Here is a 26,799-nt window from a genome sequence, read left to right on the forward strand (position 1 = left end):
TAGGACATAGCTCGTAGACCCAGAAGGTGAAACTTATAAGTGTGCGACGTCAAAAAGATTATGAAGTAGGAGTATTCGGAGGAGGAAGTTAAGGAGATTTTGGTACAAATTGAAAAGTTAGTCCTGATGTTTGACTTTCGGATCGGATGTACATTGGGAGTGATGAACAAAATAAAAAGCGCCATATGTGTTTGACTTATCAAGAGAACAAGAGTGTGAATGTTAACCACATCTTTTTAACACAAACTTATCTTGTAACTTTTTGTACCCGATTATACTTCTTTCTCATGTTTGGTAGAAGGCTAAAACCATGTAACATTTTGTATACTGTATCAATTTTCGAAGGCAAAAATTTTTGTAAGGAGGGTAAAATGTAATGTTCCAAGTTTCTATTCTTAATATATAAAAGTTGATACATAAGTTTACATACATTACTTTTAAAACATCTTTTTCTTTCTATTAATGTCATGTCAGCAACATCGCTTACTTGGCAAAATCTTAGAATTAACCACTCAATTTTTGCCAAATCAACCATTATTCTAAATCAGCAAAAAAAAAAAAAAAATTGTAATCAAATTTGTAACCTACAAAGACATTGAATCCATATCCCTATATTTATTATATCTCACCATTATAAACAATACAATAAATTTATAACTCCAATAATTAATTTATTAGTTTCTATAAATAACTCATTAAGTGTAATAAACATCCATATTACAAATGTCATAATAATATTATTAGTAGTAATAAATTTTACGTTACAAATATTCAAATTCCATACTATATGAACTATTTATATAAGTTTCTTATCACCATTCCTTCAAATAATATCAAATTTAGCATAAGAAATTTAGGACAATTTACATAAATAAAATGAAGGAGAGAAAGTGTTACGTAAATACAACAATAGGAAAAACCAGACGCAAATGCAACAAACCTCATTATATGTAATCCGCGACACCCTAACGCTGATTTCATTTACACATAATCCGCTACACTCTGTCGTGGATTACGTTCAGAAGCAAAAACACATAAACCGCTACACCCTGTAGCAGATTATGAAGAGAGAGGCCCAAAGTGTATTTCGCGAGACCCTGTAGCGGACTACGAAGGAGTTGGCTCACTATATAAACCGTGATACCCTACAACGGTTTCTTCACAATGTGGCTGTTTGGAAGATGCCTATGTGTGTGTTTGGCAAACGCGTTAGAGAAAAGAAAAGTGATTCCACCTCTGAACACACGTTCACGAGAAGCTAAAATTTGTTTCTTCTGCGTTCATGTTCATGGTGGCTGGTTACTGTTAGAAAATTAGATGAAAAATTTTCTTCGTTCCAATATTTTTTTCATCAAAATCTTTTAAATTTGTTTCAATCACTAACAAGGTGAATATTTTGATTTTCTTTATTATTTTTAGTACTCTTTCATATTTTAATTTTTATATTTTTTTGTTTATATGATATATGTGGTTGGTTTTATGGAATTTGTATTCTTTCTTATCTATATGAATTTTTTTCTATTCTTTATTTGATGTACTCTATTTTCATTTTGTATAAAAAAAATTAATTTTTTTGGGTTTGTAAAATTTGTAATTGTAATTATTATATAATACGTTTATTATCAAAATTTTGCATAATATGAATTATGATCCTATCAAAAAGTATAAAATAAATAAAAAACTAATTATAAGTAACAATAGAATCATAAATAATAAAAATTTATAGTTTAAAGTAATATTAAATTACAGAGTACTGATAAAACTAAAAAAATTATAGAATATTTTCTTTTTATTTGACATTATAAAATTTATAGTGCTCTCTTTCATATTTTTATCTTTTATTGTATTTATTTTATTTATATCATAAATAATTTTTATATTATTTCACTTCTGATTTTTCATGTATATTATTATTTTTTTCAACAACATATATTATATGAACAAAATTTCTCATCTAAACTATAAAATTCCTACAATATCCTTATTATTCTTTTTCCCAAATCTAACTCTAATTTCAAAATTAACTCACACTCTCAACTCTCACCTCACACGCTACACACATACACACATAGGAGAGGCAGAGAGAGTGAGGATCGGGAAGAAGAAGAGAGGGAAGGAAGGGACGGCGCCGGTGGGGCTGGGAGCCGTCGTCGCCGTCGTTGTCGTGGATCAGGAAGAGAGAGGGAGAAGGAGCTCAAAACAGGGAATGGGAGGATAAAGGAAGAAGCATGAGGTGGTGCTCTCCCGCCGTCGCCCCTGAAGACCATCCCTGCCGCAGTCGGAGCTTCCACTGTCGTTGTCGAGGACTCCATCGTCACCACAAGAAGCCACCGCATGTGAAAGAGAAAGACGCGACACAGAACAGAGGGAGGGAATGACATCTCGTCGCAGCCGCGCCTTGTTGCTGCCGCTGGAAGAGGAGCTTCGTCGTTGCCGTCATGGCTGTGGGTATGGGGCTTCAAAGAGAGAGAGAGAGAGGAGCTCGCTGAGGAGAGAGAAAGGCAATGGTCAGAGAGAGGAGAGTCTCGCAAGGAGGGGGAGCTGGTATGCCTCCATCGTTGCTACAGGCTGCGCCACCGCGCCTCTGGTCACCGGGAACCGTGCTGATGTCGTCGGAAGCCGCTGTTGGAAACTCTACAAGTTTGCCCTAGCTCAGCTTTGCTTATGCCTATTCTGTCCTTGTCGGTGGGGGGGTCACCGGAGCTACTAATGCTCCATCCTCTTATTTCCTTTGGTAAGACTAAACTTGTTCTGCCTTGTCTTGCCATAAAGCTCTATTATTGACTCTGTCCTATCATGTTTGCTGTCCCTTTTTGTCTTTGCTTAGTTTAAACCACCGTAGGCTATTAGATTCGCTGCCATTGTTACTGTGGTTGTTCTATGTCATTGATACTAGGGCTGTTGTTGAGGTTGCTGCAGTGAGGAATCGAAGTTGTTGCTACTACCTTGGTCCAAATTTCGTGCTCTTTCATTCCATCCTACTTCAACCTTCCTCAGGTTTTATCTTGGCACTCTGGTTTGGTTTCTTCGGTCCCTTGGGACCAATTTGTGAGTAGGCTTTACATTTATAATTATTTGATTGTGCATCTACAATTATTTTGATATATATCTATTATGATCTTTGAATTATACTCACTATATTTGCTTTGAATGATTTTAAATTGATTAGAATAATTGATTTATTAGAATTAAATAATTCATTTTTTATGAAGTTTATACTTTCGGAACTATACATGAGACTATATATTTTTTTTTTGAAGTTTTGCATTATTCCAAAATATTTAATTTTACTTGAATATCTATTTTTGAAATATTGAAGTATTTATTGGTACTCAGTTATTTTAAAATTATGAAATATGTTTGAAATGCCTTAAGATTGAGAAAATATGATTGAAAAGGATTAGATGAGAAAGTATTATTTGATTTGATTTGATTTGATACCTCGTATGTATGAAAGACTGAAGAATTGATTATATTCGAAATTATATGTTTTGAATTGGTTTGGGAGGCTCGTATTAGAAAACCGTAGTTAACGGCGGTTATGATGTTAACCTAGATGCATCTAACTCAGACCCCAGTTAGCAGGGGTATTGTTAGCCTAACGTGTAGGCCACACGTTAGATCTGTTATTCTGTTAGGACACACAAGAGGAAAGGGCTACCCATAGAGGTGGAGCCGTCCAAGTGTGGACTTTTGATTTAATTTCTGTATGAGAACTCCCTTATTGATTCACTTATTTATATAAATTATTATCTTCTAACTAAAATTATGTTTATATGGTCTCATGTGAATTATAGATGTACTATCTAGTCAATGAGTTGCAAAACTCACTCCGTTTTTTCTAAAAATATTTTCCAGGAATAAATATTTGATTATGTGAGCCTTTCTATTCAAGAATAATGATCTGCAATGGGTATCTATTCATTGTTGAGTTCTTAGACGTCATCTGCTCCATGTGTCACAGGCAGGATCCACCCATATTTATTTTATTTTTTGTTTGTTAAAAATATGTAATTATTCATTTTAGACATTGTAAATTTATTTAAAACATTTGTAATTTTCTTATTCAACTTATATTTGAGTCGGTTAGGCTTGCTTGGGGATTATTTTCCTGAGCACCGATCATGGCTCATTTTGGGCCGTGACAAAGTGGTATCAGAGCTTAGGTTTAATCTGTGTAATATGGAGCAAGTGTCCTATGATAGGATCACAATTGTATAAATAGAAGTGTGCCTATTTGTACAAATTGTGGCACTATCAGAGGGCTATAGGAATGTCATCCTTGTCTTTTTGTCATTCTTGTCTTTTGGTTCTTGTCATCATGAGTTATCTGTCGATTCTTGACACCTCTTTCCTCTTCTTTGTACCCAACATTGAGTTATTATTTGGTTGCTTTTCTTGAACTTGCTTTTGCAATGACTTCAGTTTCGGTTTTGGTTCGCGATTCCTGCCTTATAGCTAGTTCTAATCTTCCTCGTTTTTGTGAATATTTGCTTTAATCTTCTTCATATTCATGTTGTTTTCTATGGTTTCTAATTTCAAGATTTCATCCATAATCTAGAAGATTCGATATGTTTTTGCTGTGAATTATTATCTTATTCCTGTTATAGAATTGTATTTAGATTTGCGGATTGTGGATTTACTTAGCTGCTGATTGAGATGCTTTATTCTGGATTTCGATACAACAAGTTTGTTCTTCTTATGTTGATGATCTTTGAAGTTAACATAATTTTGAACCACTCGTGATTCTTTCTTTCGAATCAATAACCTTGAAAACTGTTATTCGGTTGCTCAGGTAGAAGAACTACGTGACGAACATATGCATGGAGTGTTATTCTTGTTTGCTGGATTGGAATTATAATTTGCTCTGTTTAGGTGTGGCAAATTTTTTATGATGCTTTAGTTGATTTGAAGATCTTTTTCAATCTGAAAGTTTGATTGAGTTTTTTTTTTTGTTTGATAATCTGTTCTGCTATGGTTTTGTTTGTTGAACATGGCTTTTCTTTCAAGGGTACTATTTCTTCTGGGAACTTTCAAGTTCTTCCCTTTTCAATCTTAGGGTTCATTTGATTCTAAAATTTTTGGATTTCAATTGACTCATTTTGCTTCTGCTCTGTACTGATAGTGCTTCATATTTTTCATGGTAAGAAGACTCAAAATAGCATGCAAATTATAGGGCATGAATTTTGTGCATAGAAATTTCTGTGTAGTAATCACTTCTTCAAAATCCGTGCTTTCTTTTTCTTTTTTCTTTTTTGTTTTCCTACTGGTTGATGTTGCTTTGGATTAATACTCTTACTTTGTTGTGAAAAATAACTCAAACCAGTTTAGTTTATTGTATACTAAATATTGTATTGAATTCTGAAGAAGGGTCTTTCTTTCCTCCTTCATTTGTTTTTTCAATCATGTTTTGAAATTTAAGATTCTTTGTTGTTTTTCAACACCCAAATTGAGCATTGTTTTCAATACCTTTCAAAAGTTTTGAACTTATACTTGTTAGTTAGTTCTCTCTTTTTATGCATTTTATTTGTTTGATTTTTGAAGATGGTAACATTATTTATTTATGAAAAAAGTGCTTTGAATATTCAAGCTTCCTTCTTTTGTAGACTTTTGTTTTATTCAATGCAAGTTTTATCCTTGTGCTTCTACAATGCTTTGCTTGTTTGGATTTTTATTGAAGACCCTTTACTCACAAGTTCCTAATCCGTTTATTGATTTTTAGCTGTTTTCTTATTCCAAATTTATGATAAAAAAAAAACATTTTGCTTGAAGTTTCTTTACCTTGTGCAAGTTAACCATGTTCTGATTTGAACCTTGAATTGTTGCATATGTTGGGGATTCTAGTGTTAAGTGTTATGTTAATGGGGTGCATGGGATAATGCTACTTTTTATGGTGTTTTTTTTATTGCCATGAATTAATTGGTGTAATTTTTTTTTAAAAAAAAGTTCTTTTTTTATGATATATTTTTCAAGATACGACAAGAATTTCGGAGATATATATATTTTTTTATTTTGATTCAATATATATATATATTTGAGTTTGTCTTTAGTTCAGTGAACTATTTATGAAGGTGAATTCTTTTTTTGATGTTTTATCTTTACATGAAATATGATCCCATACCAATTTTCTGAAATTCTTTTGCTATGTGCTTGGGTTATGTCAAAAGCAAAACAAAACCAAAAAAAAAAAAAAAGTTATTGTAACTGATCTAGTGTGTTAATTGCCAATACTTTAAATTTTAGTTTTATTATTATCATTATTTTATATGTGAATTTATTTGTAACCTCATACTAAGTCAAATTGCATGATTATAGGAAATCACATTATTGTATTTTACCAACAGTGACTATAATGAGTTAAATACCTAAATGTATATGTAAATTTTGTCTTAAGGGACAACAAGGAGATCAATTGCATTTCTTGTCATGTTTTACATAATCTATTTACTATTCTGAGTTAGGAGATATCAAATTTGTATTGACATAATTATTTAATGTCCAAAGTCATGATAATAATCTCAAAGGTACTTAGTTGAAGGTTTCTATAAAAAAAAAGGGAAAAAAAGCATACTGATTTTTGGGATAGTTACCGTTTTCGATTTTTTTTATGACGGCTAAGTTGCCTATTCTAGAATGTGTTGTCGTATTTTTAATTTGTGTTTTGCTTTGCTTTCTCTGTTGTTGATTTTGTCTTTTTGCTTATGCATATCCTTGCTTGATGGTACACCTAAGTATCCTCTAGAGTTTTTGAGGGAAATATTTGCATATGACTCCTATTAATCTTCAATTCATAAACCTTTCATCTTTTTGTTTCAACTTGAATTTGTTTAACGTGATAGTATTTATACTTTTATCATTTCTTTATAAATGTTCGTCTCATATCTTTTCTTCAAAATTGGGAAATGATTTTCTCCTAGTTGTATCTGTTGTAGATGGATATCCTACCTGATCGTGTTCTTAATCATTCTCTTAAACCTTTGTGAACATTGCCATCGACTTTAGTGGTCATCTCTTGTGAGCTATGCACTCCTTCTATTCAACTTGAATTTGTTTCGACCTAATACTCTATCTTTTTATTGTTTCTATTGAAATTTCTTGATTCAGATTTCGTTGTTAAGACGCGATTTGACTGTTTTTCTAGCACACATCGTTGTTTCTAAACATCCATGTTTAATTGCGATCTTACACATCCTTTCAAATTCTTGCGAACATCATCTGAGATACTTATTCTTTTCTTCCTAAGTTTTGTATTCCTTTGAGTAAACTCGAGATTCTATTGGTTAACGTGTAATCCCTAGATACAGGGAGCAATACGTTAGTTTTAGGACATGGCGACATCAAGAAGATTATGAAGTAAGAGTATTCCGAGGAGGAAGTTTAGGAGATTTTGGTACAAGTTGAAAAGTTAGTCTTGATGTTTGACTTTCGTATGTACTTTGGGAGTGATGAACAAAGTGAAAAGCACCATATGTGTTTGACTTATCAAGAGAATAAGAGTGTGTAAATGTTAACCCCATCTTTTTAACACAAACGAACCTACATTGTAACCTTTGCACCACATTATACTTCTTTTTTTCTCATGTTTGGTAAAGTGCTAAAACCATGTAAAGTTTTGCAGATTATATCAATTTTCGAGGGCAAAAATTTTTATAAGGAGGGTAGAATGTAAAATCCCTACAATACCCTTATTATTCTTTTTCCCAAATCTAACCATAATTTCAAAATTAACTCACGCTCTCAACTCTCACCTCACACGCTACACACATACACACACAGGAGAAGTAGAGAGAGTGAGGATCGGGAAGAAGAAGAGAGGGGAGGAAGGGACGGCGCCGGCGGGGCTGGGAGTCGCCGTCGCTATCGTTGTCTTGGATCAAGAAGAGAGAGGGAGCAGGAGCTTGAAACAGGGAATGGGAGGAGAAAAGAAGAAGCACGAGGTGGTGCTGTCCCGCCGTCGGCTCTGAAGACAATCCCTGCCGCAGTCGGAGCTTCCACTGCCGTCGTCGAGGACTCCATCGCTGCCACAAGAAGCCACCGCATGTGAAAGAGAAAGACGCGACACGAACAAAGGGAGGGAATGACATCTCGTCGCAGCCGTGCCTTGTTGCTGCCGCTAGAAGAGGAGCTTCGTCATCGCCGTCATGACTACGGGTATGGGGCTTCGAAGAGAGAGAGAGAGGAGCTCGCTGAGGAGAGAGAAAGGCAATGGTCAGAGAGAGGAGAGTCTCGCAAGGAGGGGGGAGCTGGTACGCCTCCATCGTTGCTACAGGCTGTGCCACCGCGCCTCTGGTCACCGAGAACTGTGCTGATGTCGCCAGAAGCCGCTGTTGGAAACTCTGCAAGTTTGCCCTAGCTCAGCTTTGCTTATGCCTGTTCTGCCCTTGCCGGTGGGGGGGGGGGGGTTACCGGAGCTGCTGATGCTCCATCCTCTTATTCCTTTGGTAAGACTAAACCTGTTCTGACTTGTCTTGCCATAAAGCTCTATTATTGACTCTGTCCTATCATGTTTGCTGTCCCTTTTTGTCTTTGCTTAGTTTAAACCACCGTAGGCTATTAGATTCGCTGCCATTGTTACTGTGGTTGTTCTATGTCATTGATACTAGGGCTGTTGTTGAGGTTGCTGCAGTGAGAAATCGAAGTTGTTGCTACTACCTTGGTCCAAATTTCGTGCTCTTTCATTCCATTCTACTTCAACCTTCCTCAGGTTTTATCTTGGTACTCTGGTTTGGTTTCTTCGGTCCCTTGGGACCAATTTGTGAGTAGGCTTTACATTTATAATTATTTGATTGTGCATCTACAATTATTTTGATATATATCTATTATGATCTTTGAATTATACTCACTATATTTGCTTTGAATGATTTTAAATTGATTAGAATAATTGATTTATTAGAATTAAATAATTCGTTTTTTATGAAGTTTATACTTTCGAAACTATACATGAGACTATATATTTTTTTTATGAAGTTTTGCATTATTCCAAAATATTTAATTTTACTTGAATATCTGTTTTTGAAGTATTGAAGTATTTATTGGTACTCAGATATTTTAAAATTGTGAAATATGTTTGAAGTGCCTTAAGATTGAGAAAATATGATTGAAAAAGATTAGATGAGAAAGTATTATTTGATTTGATTTGATTTGATACCTCGTATGTATGAAAGACTGAAGAATTGATTATATTCGAAATTATATGTTTTGAATTGGTTTGGGAGGCTCGTATTAGAAAACCGTAGTTAACGGCGATTATGACGTTAACCTAGATGCATCTAACTCAGACCCCAGCTAGCAAGGGTGTTGCTAGCCTAACGTGTAGGCCACACGTTAGATCTGTTATTCTATTAGGACACACAAGAGAAAAGGGCTACCCATAGAGGTGGAGCCGCCCAAGTGTAGACTTTTGATTTGATTTCTGTATGAGAACTCCCTTATTGATTCACTTATTTATATAAATTATTATCTTCTAACTAAAATTATGTTTATATGGTCTCATGTGAATTATAGATGTACTGTCTAGTCACTGGGTTGAAAAACTCACTCCGTTTTTTGTAAAAATATTTTTCAGGAATAAATATTTGATTATGTGAGCCTTTCTATTCAAGAGTAATGATCTGCAATGGGTATCTATTCGTTGTTGAATTCTTAGACATCATCTGTTCCATGTGTCACAGGCAGGATCCACCCATATTTATTTTATTTTTTGTTTGTTAAAAATATGTAATTATTCATTTTAGACATTGTAAATTTATTTAAAACATTTATAATTTTCTTATTCAACTTATATTTGAGTCGGTTAGGCTTGCTTGGGGATTATTTTCCTGAGCGTCGATCATGGCTCATTTTGGGCCGTGACATAAACAAACTCATTCAGATAAGAAAGAATAAAAATTTCATAAAACTAACAACATATATTATATGAACAAAATTTCTCATCTAAACCAGCCACCATGAACATGAATGCATAAGCAACAAATTTTAGCTTCACGTGAACGTGTGTTTAGAGGTGGAATCACTTCTCTTTTCTCCAACGCGTTTGCCAAACACACACATAGCCATTTTTGGATAGAGCCCGTTTAGAAAGTAGTACAAGCTACTTTTTTTTTTTTGGATTATAAAAAGTTAAAATTTGAGTGTTTGGCACTATTTTAAAAAAAATTTTTAATTTGTCAAAAAGTTAATTTGTAGTTTTTTGAAGAATTAGAAATATATGACTTCTCTACTTTTTGATAAGTCATTCTACCACTTACTTAAAAAAAATTTAATTTCAAAACAAAAAAAATCTACTTTTCTTCTTGACTCTATGAAAAATACTGATCCTTCACCACCATTTTCACACAAGGTCTGCTATTGGCCTTCCACCATCATTTCACCATTATTCTCACGCAATGTTCCAAACTTCACCATTTTCACGTAATGATTCATCTGATGGAAGTATTGATCCTCCACCACCATTTTCAGACAATATTGTATCTGAACAATCTACTGCATATATTCCTTCTAAGTTTTTTTTTATCATTTTATCACTCTATTTTTTATTATTAAATTTGTATTTAACTGTGGTATGAAATTTTAGTTTTAATTTTATTTTTTTATATGTGATTTTATAGCTTGCTATTATTTTCATAGTTAATTATAGCAAATTCTTGACCTCAATAAAGGAGAAGAGAGTTCTAATAGCCAATAGGAGTAAAAAAAAATAAAAAACAGCAACAAAATATACATTGACACACATTTTATATTTATTTTTTATTTTCACCTACCATATCATACACAATATTAGTGATTAGGTTATGTAAAATCAACATTCAATATTGGAAAGTATTTGTTATCATCGTTATTTTAATATTTATTTTCTTCTATAAAAAAATTTATTTTTTGAGTTATTTATTCAAACACTACAATTTTAAAATAAGTATTTTTATAACTAAAAAGCCAAACACAAAATAACTTATTTATAAGCTGCTATTAATAAAAATTCTTATATTTTAAATTTTTTTTTCAAAAAAACTTATTTAAATTATTTATCAAAACTGGCCATAGTCAGGTCGTCAGGGTGATAAGTCATTAACCCAAAAATTTATATATATAAAAGAAAGCTTTTGGGATTGACATTTTGGTGAAGACTGATATATGGTCATCTGGTCCGGTCCATTAGAAGAGGAGAGACAAAACAAATACGCAAGAAGGTGAGAGAAACTATGCTCCTATATTTTAGTAATGAAAGAAAAATATTAGATAATAAATATTTTATTGTATTTAATTTCATTAGGGAATCAATTAAGAGAGAAGCGAACTCTAGTCAACTAATTAAAAAATAGATATGTTACAAAAAAAATTTTTCTACTATCCTAATTTTTCGAATTTTAAAATGTTACAACCTAAAATGAGTCATAATTGATGTTTGGAAAAATAATCCCCTAACAAGTCTAATAGATTCGAATATAAATTAAATAAAAAAGTTACAAGTATTTTTAATGAATTTACAAGTTCTAGAATGAATGGTTACACATTTTTAACAAAAAGATAAAATAAATAAATATAGTTGGATCCTGCCTGTGACATATGGTGCATATAATGTCTGAAAACTGAACAAAGAATATGTATTCATTGCAGATCATTACCCTTGAATAGAAAGACTCACATAATCAAGTATTTATTTCTGAAAAATATTTTTTGAAAAAAGCAGAGTGAGTTTTACAATTCAGTAACTAGACAGTATATCTAGAGTTCATATGAGACCATATAAATATTATTATCAAAGTAACTTTAATTAGAAATTAGTAATTGATACTAATAATGTAATGTCCCAAGCTTCTTTTTTTATTATTACTACCCTACCCTCTAATTTTATCAAAATTCTTAAACTATCTTTACCCCTCTCTTTCCATCCTTAACCCTAATCCAAAAATTCCTAATTTTGTCCTAATTTCATTACAACACATACACCCACAAACAGGAAAAAGAAAAAGAAAAAGGGAGGAGAACATAAATCAGAGGGGGAGCGATTGAAAAACAAAGGAAGAAGAAGAAAGGGAGAAGAGGAGCGATTGAAAAACAAAGGAAGAAGAAGAAAGGGAGAAGAGGGAAGAGACGACGCCGGCGAGACTAGGCGCCGCTGTTGCCGTCGCAGAGAAAAGAAGAGACGCACAAGAGAGATGAGAGTGAGATCACAGACCTTCCATGGAGAAAGAAGAAAGCGCACGACGGAGAAGAGGAAGGAGGGAGTCCTGTTGTCATTGTTGTGCCCGTTGCCGCTGTTGCCGTTGATCGAGACCGTCGCCGTCCCAGTTGAAAATAGGGTAGAGAAGGAGGGCGCCAATGGGAGAGAGAAAGGGGAGCTTGTAACACCCTAACTACCAAAGCTCGCACTTCCGGCTGCGCGACTCTGATAGCTTTGGACATTACGACGACACTTATATTATTTAATACTAAAATATGAGCCTGTTTGAAACTTTAAACCGCAATACCGCTCCCAAAGATACTTTCGTTCGATAGCGTACATCCATAAATACCATTCAACTTACAACAACTCATAAATAGTACATCCATATATATACATAAATATATATAAATAATGTTACAAACATAATCCAATACAATTCCTATCCCTCTTACAGATTATATCAAATGAAGGCGAGGGTGCAGTAAGCCATAACTAAAACAATACAGAGCACCACAACAACAATTAAATAAGCTCTTCGTAACTTCTGCGCCCATATCCTGAAAGGGGAAAAATGTAGGGGGGTGAGAACATCATCCTCGAAAGGGTTCTCAGTAGAGGGTTTTTGGGAATTACTGTAATAGGATACGTGAAGATAAACCGTACCAGTGATTAATAACCGTCTTATGCCTCTTTTCAAAAACAACGGTTCACAATAAAAGTAAAGTCGGAAATCTTTTCTGAAAGAGGAACCATTCAATTCTCAAAAACTCAAAAGCCTTTCAAAACGGTTTATCTATACTGAACAAAATAGCCTTTCATATTTTATTCCAAACCAGAAACACAAAACCGAAATCAACCATCGATTCATCTCATTCCAACCACGGCCCTAGGCCCAAACAATCCAACCATCAATCAATCACCACAGTCCAACAGAGTCCCAGATGCAAACACAGATAGGAAGTTCAAGCACAAACAAACAGTTATTACAAGTAGAACAGTTAGCAATTAATCACATATGCAAACCAAGTATAATATGCACACCCAACCAATGTCACACAAATGCATATGATGCATGCCTGTCCCTAGTGGCTGATGATATCATCTGTCGGTTATAGAGCCAACCCGACAAGTCCTGGTAGCTAACCATTGGACTGTCCCTCTGTCGTGCATCCCCAACTCGAGTTATACTCATCATAAACTTGATCATAATCATGATCCATATCCATCACCCTCACTGGTGAATATTTATCCATCACCATCACTGGTGAATATTTATGGGGGCGAGCTCATCCGGGCCTTTCACAGTGCCCGGCCACACTTACGACATAGGGTCAACAGAGTATCAAGTCTCGACCTGGAGCACGTGGTGGCTAGCCACTGCTACTACCCAGGGAAACTCGTATCTCAGATAGTGGAAGTGCAACATTCACATTTATCAATGATTCAGCATAAACATGCATTCAATCTCATCCATGGATCAACATCCATCTCAGCCATCCGGCTCACGGTTCAGTCCAGAACCAGCCAATATTCATATCATACACAGCCATTCCGGCTCACGGTTCAATCCAAAACCAACCAATATGTATAATCATACACAGCCATTCCGGCTCACAACAAAACAGCACTTCCACCATTCAACATCATTAAATTCATAAAGTCGGCATTTAAGCCATAAATCATTTCCTCAATTCATTTCACTTTGAAATCGAGTTTCAACTCTTTTCAGCCTTGGCTTTAAAGATCTCATTTCTCAAATCATTTTAGGCTCATAAGCCATTTTTACTCAAGGTAAATTCCCCTTTGAAAACAATGTCACTCTCGGCATCCTCTTTCCAAACTTCCATAACCATGGCAAGTTAAAGATTCTTTTTGGAAACACTCAAAATCATCCATTCAACAATGGGATTTTATAACAAAGTTTCTCGGCAGAGTCCCAAGTCTTTAGGGGAGAATAACATATCTCATTTCGCCAAAATCATTTAAAATCATTAAAACATTGGCTTTCTGATTTGAGTAAGAAAATAGGATCTAAGCCAAACCGAGTCACGTAACCTTTACTTCTTTCAAAACCATTTCCTTTACTTAAACAAAACCGGCTTCAATTCCATAATTAAATCTGAAGCGTTTCAAACTGATAAGAGAATCATTTTTGTTGTGTTAAACTAGAGTTCAAAAGATACTTTGAATCTTATTTAAAACGTCAAAATAATGAGGCTCATCAATCGAAATCCAATTCCTTTTAAAATCACGAAAACTCTCCCAAGGGACAATCTTTGTGTTTAATAGAGAAAAACATAAACCCGCTTTACCTTTTAAAACAGCCTCAAAGCAAAATTCTCTTTCAAATGACTTGTACCCAAAGACATACTGTTCTTCTTGGAAAATAAGGATAAATCATGATTCTCTTTTCAATAATTCTTTCAAAGCATAACTTCATTGCTTTCTTAATTGCTCTAAGTAAAGGTAATAAAGAAGCCATAATTTCACAATCCTCAAAATAGATAGGAAAGGCATTAAACTCAAAATTCCCCAATTAACATTTCAAATAAGGACTCGGATTCTATAGAAATTTCGGCAGCACCTCCCCTAAAACTTGGACTTTTGCCACCCGGTTCGGGTCCCAACTAAACCGTTTCTCATTCCTTTTCAACAGCTCAAAACCAGAAATCAATTCAAAAGCAAGCTAAATCCAACAGTCGCCTCAGTGGCATATCTCAAGGAAGCCATTTCAAAAATCAACTCAATATCAACCGATTTAACTCATTTCCAAAGCTTTAAAGAATCGGTTCAGCAATAAATCATTTATCAAAACCAAATCAATTAAAGCAACACAGGCTGAATTTCAAGAGTATTCTATCTTCCACATCATCAAAATAATTGACTCAATTCAAACCAATCCTCAACGGATTAAACTCATTTCAAATCTTTAAGGAATCAACTTCAAACATTACATTTCACAAGCCACACAACAATTCGGCCAAACCAACATCCATAGTCATTCGAGTCAATCAAATAATACATAAGGCAGATACAATCACCAAATACACAATATCTCACATCAGTACCCATATGTAATAATTCCAATAATAAACTATAGTTTTTGGAAAGCGCCCCTACCTCAAAACGCAATTCCATAGCCCAAAAGTCTCATAGAGTCATCTCCGCCTCAACCCAAAACCAACTGCAGCCAGCAACTTGGCTCCACTTGCGTTCTCAACAATCTCAGCAACTCTAATCGCAACATACAACAACCAAAACTCAATCTCATAGCAATTAATGCCACAAACCTCAGCTTGAGATAACGGAACAATAACAAAAGGGCTTTCCAATTGAAACGCTTACCGAACCGAAGAAGGAACGGCTGAACCGAAACAGCGACGGTCTCCGAACTGGTTCGGCGGCAGCCCGATAGCCACCTAAAGCGGCAGCGGTGACCTGAACAACACGCAGCAACAATGAGGTTTCCGGAAACTCAACGGAAGGAGAATCAACTTAAAACCCTTACCGACAAATTTTTCGGCGACGGCAGTGGCATTCCCGGCTGCCAGGCACGGCGGCGCGACTGATTTCTCCCCCGGGAACGGCTGTGACAGGACCAGCGTCTCCTTCTTCCGTTCACAATCCCAGCGGCAACCACAGTGGTGGTTCTGGTCAGCTCTGGTGGCAGTGGGCTCCGGCAACTTGCATAATCCCGAGGCAGAAGCAGACAGCAACTCCGGTGGTCTTCTCCGGTGACGACACCAGCTACCACGAGGATGGCGGCGGTGAAACCCTAATAGCGCCGGCGCTGCACAGCAGGGACGAGGATGGAGCTTCTTCTCGGTCAGTGGTTCGCAGCTCACGGTAATGCGCGAAACACCTCCTTTGGCGGTGACTGCTCCACTCTCCACTGCGGCGGCGTCGAGGATCCAAGATGGCGACGCGATCTCAACCCCACGGACAGGACGGTGGTGATGGCAGTTCTATTCACTCACCTCCATCGCGTCTCACTCTCGACATCTCTCCTTCACCCCTCTTCGACCGGCACCAAGGTGGACTTACACGTAACGGCGGCGACTCCGGCAGTCACGGCGACGGCGCGGTGGCAGAGAAGCCCAGCGCGCGGCGCAGTCTCTTTCCTCCCCTCCTCTCCTTCTTCTCCTCCACGAATCCGTTTCTCCCTTCCCTCTCTTTCTTTCTTTCATTTTTGCAGATGTTGCTGCTGGCTGAAATGGGGAAGGTTGCGGCTGTGTGTGTGCTTAGGTTAGAGGGGCAGCAGCTGCTGCTGCTGAGTGTGAGTGAAGGAAACCGGGTCGGTTAGCGGGTTACTGGGTTAGGGTTTCATTTTCAAAAATTAGGGTTAGGGACATTTTAGTAATTTCACTTAAAAATAGGGATAATATAGTAATTAGAAATAAATTCTAATCCAATAATAATAATATATAAAATACTATTTGTTCATCAACTCTACAATTATTTTCAATAAAATGCCCAAATCAAATAATAAGAAATAATATACTTAATTTCTTCATTTTCCAAAATAACAGTATTAATATTTAAAATATTACTTATCCAACCCAAATCATATAAAATACTTATTATTTTATAATTATCAACTTTATAATTCAAATATAGAAAATAATCCAATAATTATAAAATTGGATAATAATCATAGCTTATCTCAAATCCAATAAATCAAAACTTGCCTTAATTATCTTTAATAAAATAATCTCTGAAATTAAGGCTATAAATAATTGTAGGATTTGAGACTTGATCATAATAAGACTTTTCAAAGATTCTGGGCCTTACAGAGCTCTGCTGGAGCTCATCACCGAGATGCTGCTGCCTTCCACCACCGCGAGATAGGCCAACCTTCTATTCTTCCACTGTCATTGTGGTTGCCTCCATTGCAGGTGGAGGAGGTCACTAGAGAAGATATTGTTCTGTTTTGCTTCTGCTTTTAGTTTTTCATTGGTTGTCGGAGTCTCTGGAGCCATGATTGTTGCCGCCAAGAGCCACCACTGCTATACCTTTATCTTGGTAAAACAAATCCCATTCTGCTTGTACTTGACATCTCTCTATTCATGTTCTGCTTTTATCTACCTTACTGTCTCTCTCTATTTTCGTGTTGTCTTTCTTGATTAATTTGCTTTTGCTGTTGTTTGTTATGGGCTAGAAATAGTAGCGATACTGCTGTTGTTGTCGAGATTACATCCGTGATGTGGTCGTTGCTGTTGTTTGAATTGAAGTTGCTACCACTGGTTTGGTCCAAATTCTACGTTCTTTCGTTCGATTCTATTCTATTCCAACCTGTAAAATCTGTGAAATTAATAAATAATGAGCCAATAAATTAATTATTATTTAAAGAAATTAGGACATTAAATTTTATAATTTAGGGAAGTAGAAATATTAAAAATACGAATTTTGATACTAATTTTAAAGGATTTTGTCTAAAATTGGATCAACGGGCTAAACCGATTGAACCAGACCCATATTGGGCTCAAGACCCAACCCATATAATCCCTTTCTTCCCCTTTGTAGCCACAACAGTTCTATTTTCATTTTTGGAAAGGGAATCCACAGTGAGGAGAGAGAAGAGTAAGAGAACCCTAACTCATTCCACTTCCAACTTCAAATCCTTGTAACTTTCAATCCGGAGTTCCAATTGACGAGCCGTTTGTGACCACGTGTTCATCTCAGAGTTTTCTTCATTTTTATTTAAACAAAGTGGTAAGAAATTTGTAAATTTTTCCCAGTTTCCTTCTCCCTTTCTAAATTCGCATTTTTGTATGAGTTTTGAGTGATTTTGATGATTTTGGTAGTTTAGGTACAATCTAACATGAAATAATTATTGGGTTTTACTCCAATCATTAATGGGTAAGGTAAGAAAACTCTAAACCCTTGAGATTTGTCCAATTTGGTGTGTCTTTGTACTAATTTGAGTAAATTGTATGAACTAGCTTGAGATTATGTTGAATTAGCAAATTGAAGCACTTGGAATAAAGCTTTAGTGGATGGAATTTATTGGAGTTGATTGGGAATCTTGAAGCTTGAATTTTTGGTGGTTTTGAGCTTAAAGAGGAATTGGCTAAGGTATGGTTTCGATTTTTCGTAATTAATACTTAATATATTGTGAAAACTTAGGCTAGTTGACCGTAGGATAGGATGAATATGTGAATTGTTATGTTTAGTAAATAATGAGAATAATTGTCGAATTTGATGTAAATGGGTGTTGAATTAGTTGGTTGGATTGATTAGTTATTGTATGAGCATGAGATGTGGATTTTTTATGTTTGATGTTGAAATTGGTGAGAGTTATGATTGTAAAAGTTGATTAGATTGGAGGCTTTGGATGTAGTATATTTTGGAATGAACGGATAGTGATATTAATGAGGATGTTTTTGGTAAATAATGAATTTTGAGTAATTAATGATACATGTTGATAACTATGTATATAGTTGTTTGCATATGAATTATTGTGTTGAGACGGATGAAATGTCGAGTTGGAGTAGTATTGGATGAATGAGGACTGTTGAGATATGATTGGGTGGATTTAATGCAGTTTTGGTAAGTTTTGATATGGTTTTGGATTTGGAAAGATTGGGAAAAACTTGAGTTTTAAGTTTTGGTCAAAACAGAATTTTAACGAACTTTGGCAGTCTATAACTTGAGTCTCAAATTTTGGATTTGAATAAAATCTATCTCAAATTAAGGATATTTTCAACAGCTTTAAAACGGTAAAAAAAATTTGAGGAAAATAGAATTTAGTAGAGAAAGTTATGGATATCGAAAAACAGGTGCAGAAAACTAATTTTTGTTAAGTTGCAGAATTTTGAAAATGCTGGTGCGTGTGCGCACGCACGGGGCAGAGTGTGAGATTCGGCTTGTGCGTACGCACACACTGGGAATTTGGCAAGTGTGCACATGCACACTACGGTGTGTATGCACACACATGGGAAGACTTACTGTTGCCTGCGTATGCATACCCTTGTGCATACACACACTTTTAAAAGATTGAGTGGAGTGTGCGCACGCACACATATGTGTGTACGCACACTACCCTGTTTTTCCAAAATCTCTGTTTTCCACTATTTAACTTCTCGACAATCTTGTTACACTCTGAAACTACTATGTTGAATAAAATTCACTATTTCTACACTATTAACCATTATTCTGGTTTTTTCCAAACTTCTAAAAAACTATGTTTAAAGCCTAATAGGTGGTTATTGGGTAGCGGAGTGTGGCTATGATTATGGAAAGAAGTATCTTGTTGGTAAAGAAAGAGGTAAAGTTAACAATGAATAATGGCTAGTAATGATGATATGAATTCATTGATGATAATTGCAGAAGTGTTGATTATGTTATGAGCCGGATAACTATATTGATAATGAATTATGGCTGATAATGATGATGTGATTATTGATTGATTATGTGATTTGTTGCATTTTTAAATATCTGAGGTACGAGTTTTCTTGGGTAAAAGTAGTGGCTTGCCACCATGTGCTCCAGGTTGAGACACGATACTCTGCTGACCTTATGTCGTAAGTGTGGCCGGACACTTATACCTTTCTGGATGAGCTTGCCCCCATGGATATACACAGGTGTGTGTTATATGATTATGAATGATTATGATTTGAGAGGGACAGTCCAATGGTTTGCTACCAGGACTTGTCGGGTTCGCTATATAACCGACAAATGAGACTCATCAGCCATAGGATAAACATACATCATATGCATATACGTGTTTGTTTGGTGTGCTTTGTTGAGAATGCCTAACTAAACATATGAACTACTTGTTACTTATTTATCTGTTGTATCTGCATTCAAGTTGTGATTTCTTTGTATTAATACCTGTGTTTGAAAATAAATAATTTCAGTGGAGGTTGGGAGGTTCGGAGGAGTTGGAAATGGGAGTGTTAGATTAGAAGGAAGATCCTTAGCTAGTTGCCTAAATTTTTGGTTTAGTTGTGTTTTATAAGATTGAATCAAATGTCGGAAGTTCTAGGAATGCCTTTGTCCTTCTTGGGACCTTATGTATTAATTATGTGGGTACCATTACCATACCGAGAACCTCCGGTTCTCATTCCATACGTATTTATTGTTTTTCAGATGTAAGACGTGACGCGCCTCGCTGAACGTGCTGGGTTTGTCTTCTTGGAAGCGAAAATTCGTATTTTTGGGATTTTTGTATTATGTACTTAGTTTTATATGTATTTTTTTGCTTTTGTTTCAAAACATGTTTTGTGCCTCTTAGAAGTTGATTTTAGAGAACTAGGACTTGTATTCTGTCTTTTGGATATCGTTGGGTTATATATATATATATGTGCTCTGGCCGGTCTTTGCTTCGTGGACCGAGTCAGAAGCTTTGTTATCTGTATCCTTGGAACTCTTCACTATGTATCTATAATACTTCTCTCTTATCTCTTACAGTTTACTTTTATCGACGTCGAGTGGTATGCGTTTTTTTGTTTAACGTTTTTGTTCAACTTTCTTTCAAGACTCCTAGATATATTATCCTTGTTATATTTCTATGTATATATTTTGTTTATAGAAGTCGTAGTGTCTTACCACCTTTGATTTACGATCTAGGCGTAAAGATCTGTGTGGTAAGGTATTACACAACCTTTCTCACCTTTTAATTCAACACTCTAAGTTTGGTCTCTTCAATCCCTTAGGACCACGCTGTGAGTAAGCTTTACATTTATAACTGTTTGGCTTTGCATTTATAATTATTTTGATATACGGTGCTTTGAACTTATAATTATACTTATATGATTACTATCAAAGGATTTTAAATTGGCTTGAATATTCGATTTGTTAAAGCTAAATATTTATCCTTGTTAAGCTTATTTTAATATGCACATAAGACTATATGTTTTTATGAGACTATATGTATTCTTGATGAAGCTTTATATTATTTTAAAACATTTGATTTTATTCGAATATGTATTTTTGGAGCATTGAAATATTGGTTGGTACTTACTTATTTTGAAATTGTGAAATATGTTTGAAATGCCTTAAGATTGAGAAAATATGATTGAAAAGGATTTGGATGAGAAAGTATTATTTGATTTGATTTGATACCTCGTGTTTGAAAGAACGAAGAATTTCTTATATTTGAAATTATATATTTTGAGTTGGTTTGGAAGGCTCGTATTAGAAAACCGTAGTTAACGGCAGTTATGATGTTAACTTAGATGCATTTAACTCAGACTCCAGCTAAGAGGGGTGTTGCTAGCCTAACGTGTAGGCCACACGTTAGATATATTAGGACACACAAGAGGAAATGGCTACCCATAGAGGTGGAGCCGCCTGAGTGTCGACTTTTAATTTGATTTCTGTATGAGAACTCTCTTATTGATTCACTTATTATTATTAACTACTATTTTCTAATTAAAATTACTTTGATAATAATGTTTATATGGTCTCATGTTGATTATAGATGTATTGTCTAGTCATTGAGTTGCAAAATTCACCCCGTTTTTCTAAAAAAAATTTTAGGAATAAATATTTGATTATGTGAGCCTTTGTATTCAAGAGTAATGATCTGCAATGGATATCGATTCTTTGTTGAGTTCTTAGACATCATCTGCTCCATATGTCACATACAGGATCCATCCATATTTATTTATTTTATTTTTGTTTAAAATATGTAATTATTCATTCTAGAAAGTGTAAATTTATCAAAAAATATATGTAACCTTCTTATTTATCTTATATTCGAATCTGTTAGTTTTGTTAGGGGACTATTTCCCTGAGCGTCAGTCATGGCTCATTTTGGGCTGTGACAAATAAATGAATCAATAAGAGAGTTTTCATTACAGAAATCAAATCAAATAGTCCACACTTGGGCGGCTCCACCTCTAAGGGTAGTCCTTTTTTCTTGTGTATCCAAACAGAATAACAAATCTAACTTGTGGCCTACACGTTAGGCTAGCAACGCCCATAGTAGCTAGAATCTCGATTTAACTCTTAAAATCTTCCGATATTACGATTTTAAATGAGTTTATCGATTTTACGAAATTTGTACTAAGTCTGACGATTTTACGATTTAAATCTTGTTAAGATTTTACGTTTTACGTTTTTTATTTATTTTTTCGATTTCACGTAAAATCTCGATTTTCTCTACCTTGGCAACGCCCCTATTAGTTGAGGTATGAGCCAAATGTATCTAGATTAATGTCATAACCACCGTTAACTACGGTTTTCTAATACGAGCCTCCCAAACTAATTTAAAATATATAATTTCAAACACAATACTACAAGAATATGGCCAATTAGCTACCACAAAAAAAGTCGTAAAATCATCGCTAATCTGACGTAAAATATAATTTGTGACGGATTAGCTACCGCCTAGCAACTAATGCTTTCCTCGCTAATTACAAGTCGCAGATGAGGCAAACACAATTTTAGCTACCGATTAGATAGTCGCAAATCCATCACTAAAGTAAAAGCTAATTCCATAGAAGAAATAGACTAAACGGTAGTCGCTAATTAGCGACAAACTTTACTGCGGTAGAGTCATCGCTAAATGCAAGCTAACTTCATAGACAAAATAGAATACTTAGTTGACGAATACTTAGTTGACGGTAATTAGCGAAAAATTTTTTTGCAAGTTGTCTGCTAATATGATCGCAAATCTGTCACATTTTGTAGCAAATCTATAGCTAATCTTTGAAAATCCTTAATCAAATTTGTAGGGATGTTGTCGCTAAACCAAAGCTATTCGAAATGAGAAAGTAAAATTATGAAATAGTCGCTAATGCTAGGAAATAATATGTAGTCAATTAGTTGCAATGCTTAGTTGACGCTATAATATAATGCTCGTAGATTTTTTCCCGATATAAAAGATTGTCTTGTTTTCCTTTAATTACTGTCAATTTTTAACTATCGTTTGGTTAAATCCTTCCTTACCCATTTAAGCCACGGCAAAAGGCTAGACCAATTGTAAATCTACAACTAAAGGCAGTGTTTATTTCCTCTCTTTCTTCTTTTACTTGAGAATTTGTATCTAAAATGCAAGAATAGAAATATGCATAGAAAAGATTATATCATTGAATACATATAATCATGAAGACATGAACCAGAGTGGTTAAGTTGAGTCCTGAAAATTCAAGGCACCTACGAAACTTCTCCCAAGATCATAGGCTAAGTTGCGATGGTTCCTTGTAGGCAATCACAATTATTAAGTGCAAACACCTTGTTACGTATCTAACAGATAACATGTAACCAACCAAAAAAGGAAATGACAACAATAATGAGGACTCAAATATATCAATAATTATAATGTCTCCCTGTTGAACTTCACGTATTTTCCCTTTTGCTGAGGGATTAAAAAATCACATACCAGTTAAGAGTAGCATAAACGAATTGCAATAAAATCCTCAAAATAATCAAAATTTGATGGCGGCAACAGAATCATTGAAAATCGGGCTTCTCTGGGTATGTGCAGCCAGACCTTTGGATGATTACATTTGCTGCATAGCAACCAGCTCTAACCCATTCTGAGATTATTGGCTGCTCCTGAACCAATTGTGAAAAGAATCCTCCAACAAATGCGTCTCCTACAACCACATTAAAAATAATTGAAAACGTATCATCATATAATCATGTTGATAAACCATCGACAACACACATTTTATGACAAGGAGTAGATCATTTTATCAAATGCCTTTCAAAATTCTAAGCATTCAATGTCTCGTATGCTTGATTATCGGTTGAAGTATACCAAACTCAATTTCTTTTAGTGTTAAAAATTCAGTTTGCACATATAACTTTGTTCTACATTTATCTACTAAAAGCAAAAGGGATATACCTGCTCCCTCTGTCATCCTTATAACCATCATAAGAAGGTGCCAATTAAACAGGTTTTTACCTTTTGCCGAAGCCACTTTGCTCACACGGTGCCAATTTTCATCAGAATCAATGTAAGTTAGAGCAGTCCTCTTGTCTACAGGATTGAATGGAAGAAAATGGACCTCCCTGATTCTGGCTTGAGCCTGGTCAGTCAAAACATTAAAATTATGAGTTAAATTAAACATTTTATCTGTATCCTTCTTGTCCTAAAGAGAGTGGTTTTCCTATATTTACCTCCTTTGGATCAGCAAGCATCCCAACAATTGCAGCATCTATAGCATCCTAATTTTTGGTCCTAGAGGCCCTTGCAGCAAGAAGGATAACATACTCCTTCTCAACACCCTTAGCAAATACCTCAATCAAGTTTCTATCAACATTGAGCTTATTCAATGTCAAGGTTACAGTTTTGTCACTGCAGAGGACATCCATCCCAGCCATTTCCTCAATAGTCATCATATGTTTTTAGCAATTGAGAAAATGCAGAAGTTACCAATTGCTGTAAGCACTTTCTAGAAGTGTCCAACTTGGTTAGCGTATCCACCAAATGAGCCGCTTTACTTAAGAATGTGTGCACACCAGTGGCAATCACAACTGCTTCTATCTCACCCTTCTTGACTGTTGATCTAGTAAATACTTCATCAGTGGGGTTCTTGGTCACTAGAAGAGATTCTCCTGTTAAAGCAGACTGATCAACACTTAGAGGGTCGCCCTCGAGAAGACAAGCATCGGCCGGAATGATCTCTCCTAATTTAATGTTGATTATGTCTCCTGGTACTAAAATTGCAGCATCTTGTTCACTCCAGTGACCATATCTTAAAAGACGCAATAGAAAAAAGATAACTTACACTGAACAAATAACAAAGTAACAATAACTGATTGACCATTCAATTAGATCTAAAATCATTTTAGATTTTTGACAAAGGAAATAAGAAATATTTTAAAAGTAAAAGTAAATTTTCCATAAGGTTTCAATTTGTGATACAAGCATATGTGATTAGATGCACCAGAAGCAGTGAGTAGAAACTCAAGTTAAAGGTAACCTTCGTAAATAAATTTATGTTTTTAGCATAAATAATTAGAACTAAAAATCATAACCAGATAATTAGAAAAAATACATCAGAACCAAAAATATAGAATGAATAATAAAAACAATAAGAACATAACTAAAACCCTAAACCAAAAATCAGAACCAAAAACAAGTAATCATAACAAAAATCAGAATTTAAAATCAGTTTAGAATCAATAATAATAACAGAACCGTGAAAGGTGCAGGATTCAGAAGACTCGAAATACAATACCGACAGTGACAAGAACATCAAGCAGGACCGCCAGCAACGCAACCAATAGCAGCAGCAGCCACTGAACAAAGCTTATGACAGAAGAAATCAAAGAGAGACGGAAAGATGCTGGATGGTGAGATGACGTAGACAACGGGGCTGAAATCGAAGAGACGACGAAGCCGCTGGATTGAGGCCACGACAGCGCTGGAAAAGGAGCGACGCAGAACAAAATGCGATGTGATGGAATCCGCCGCCGAAAAGTGTGGTGAGCCTCTGGTGGGAGCTTGAGGAGTGTGAGAAACTTGGAGAGGGGAGGCTGGAGACTGCGGCACTGGAGTGTGACGTGTGTGTTATGATTAGGTTTTAGTGGGCAGAGGGTAGTGCAGTTATGAGTAGTGCGGGCTAATGTTTAGCGGTTGTAGATTAGAAAATTACTGGTGATAATGAAATTTTAAATTTTTGATTTGAAGTACTGAAAACGGCACTTATATAGTTTATTTTAATTTTTTTAAATTAATATAGTTTATTTTAATTTTTGAGTTATTATTTTTTTGTTTTTAATTTTTATTTTGATTTTTTTTTAAATTACTTTTAAAAAATCTTGTATAAATAGATAAAAAATTTTAAATAAACATAAAAAGATTTATGTAAATATCAATAATATTATTAAAATAAATAAACTAAAATAATTTGTATTATTTTTTAATTTAAAAATATTTTTATATTTTATAATTTATATTTTCACCACCAAAATCTCACATATAAGTTTAATGTGAATATAAGTTATTAGATAATTTGTATATAGTAAAATTTATTTAAAATATAATTTTTAATATAACGATATATATCATATAAATAAATAATAGGGCAAAATGCACCATTAAATCAAATAGAAAATAAAATTATATGATTCTACTAAATTTAAAAATGATACCTGAATCATCCAACACTATCGAAATTAGAAAAATCAACGGCCATTCAAATTAGAAAAACCAACGGTAATTTAAATTAGATCAATTCGAATTAATAGTGATGTTTGTAATTCGAATTTGACCAATTCAAATTATACATGCATGTGGTCTTAAGGTAGTTCGAATCAGCTTGATTCGAATTATACATGCATGAGAGCTAAGGTAGTTCGAATCAGATTGATTCGAATTATACATGCATATAGTGTTAGGGTAGTTCGAATCAGAGTGACATAATTTAAATCAATTTATTAAAAAAATTAATTATTTAAATAAAAAATATATTTTATTCCATGCATTAAAAATAAAGCTAACAAAATATTTAATTATGAGACTTCTTCAAACTATTTATGAGCTATCAATTCAAATTTCATACAATACTCTTCTATCCATTCTTGATAACTAATGAATATTTTGAAAAAGTCTCGTAATTAAATATTTTGTTAGTTTTTTTTTTTTCAATGCATGGAAATATGGAATAAAAAATATATATTTTAATTTTTAAATTATTAATTTTTTTAATAAATTTATTTAAATTATGTCACAAAAA

At 34.5% G+C, this 26,799-nt stretch overlaps 1 protein-coding gene and 3 pseudogenes across 4 annotated transcripts; 2 read left to right on the forward strand and 2 right to left on the reverse strand.

Annotated features, from left to right (window-relative positions):
* The first annotated feature begins 1,465 nt into the window (after positions 1-1,465).
* LOC148579029 (uncharacterized) lies at positions 1,466-2,651 on the forward strand (annotated as a pseudogene).
* A 4,697-nt stretch (positions 2,652-7,348) lies between these two features.
* LOC148579030 (uncharacterized) lies at positions 7,349-8,353 on the forward strand (annotated as a pseudogene).
* A 6,968-nt stretch (positions 8,354-15,321) lies between these two features.
* LOC148579031 (uncharacterized) lies at positions 15,322-16,146 on the reverse strand (annotated as a pseudogene).
* A 7,245-nt stretch (positions 16,147-23,391) lies between these two features.
* On the reverse strand, positions 23,392-25,706 carry LOC148579032 (uncharacterized). Of its 4 annotated transcripts, none has more exons than XM_088504396.1 (4): positions 25,304-25,706; positions 24,236-24,813; positions 24,021-24,144; positions 23,392-23,709 (listed from the first exon to the last, which is right to left on the reverse strand). In XM_088504396.1, exons 2-4 carry the CDS (start codon positions 24,254-24,256, stop codon positions 23,564-23,566), a joined length of 291 nt encoding a protein of 96 aa, XP_088360522.1. In that variant the 5' UTR covers positions 24,257-24,813; positions 25,304-25,706; the 3' UTR covers positions 23,392-23,563. The 4 variants fall into 4 exon arrangements, with proteins under 4 accessions (XP_088360522.1, XP_088360519.1, XP_088360525.1 ...); XM_088504393.1 differs by having other exon boundaries at positions 25,300-25,695; XM_088504399.1 differs by having other exon boundaries at positions 24,236-24,775; positions 25,304-25,639.
* Between the last annotated feature and the right edge of the window lie 1,093 nt (positions 25,707-26,799).

This window comes from Arachis ipaensis, chromosome B10 (genome assembly GCF_059453495.1).
Source record: "Arachis ipaensis isolate K30076 ecotype BB chromosome B10, ASM5945349v1, whole genome shotgun sequence".
In the NCBI taxonomy this organism is placed as follows: Eukaryota; Viridiplantae; Streptophyta; class Magnoliopsida; order Fabales; family Fabaceae; genus Arachis; species Arachis ipaensis.

Bases quoted from the DNA above. Each gene is read 5' to 3' on its own strand.
- LOC148579032 (XM_088504396.1), bottom strand. From the start codon at position 24,256: ATGCTTGCTGATCCAAAGGAG. The intron at 24,145-24,235 runs GTAAATATAGGA...TTGACTGACCAG, and splicing joins TGCTTGCTGATCCAAAGGAG to GCTCAAGCCAGAATCAGGGA. The intron at 23,710-24,020 runs GTAAAAACCTGT...ATGTGGTTGTAG, and splicing joins CAAAGTGGCTTCGGCAAAAG to GAGACGCATTTGTTGGAGGA.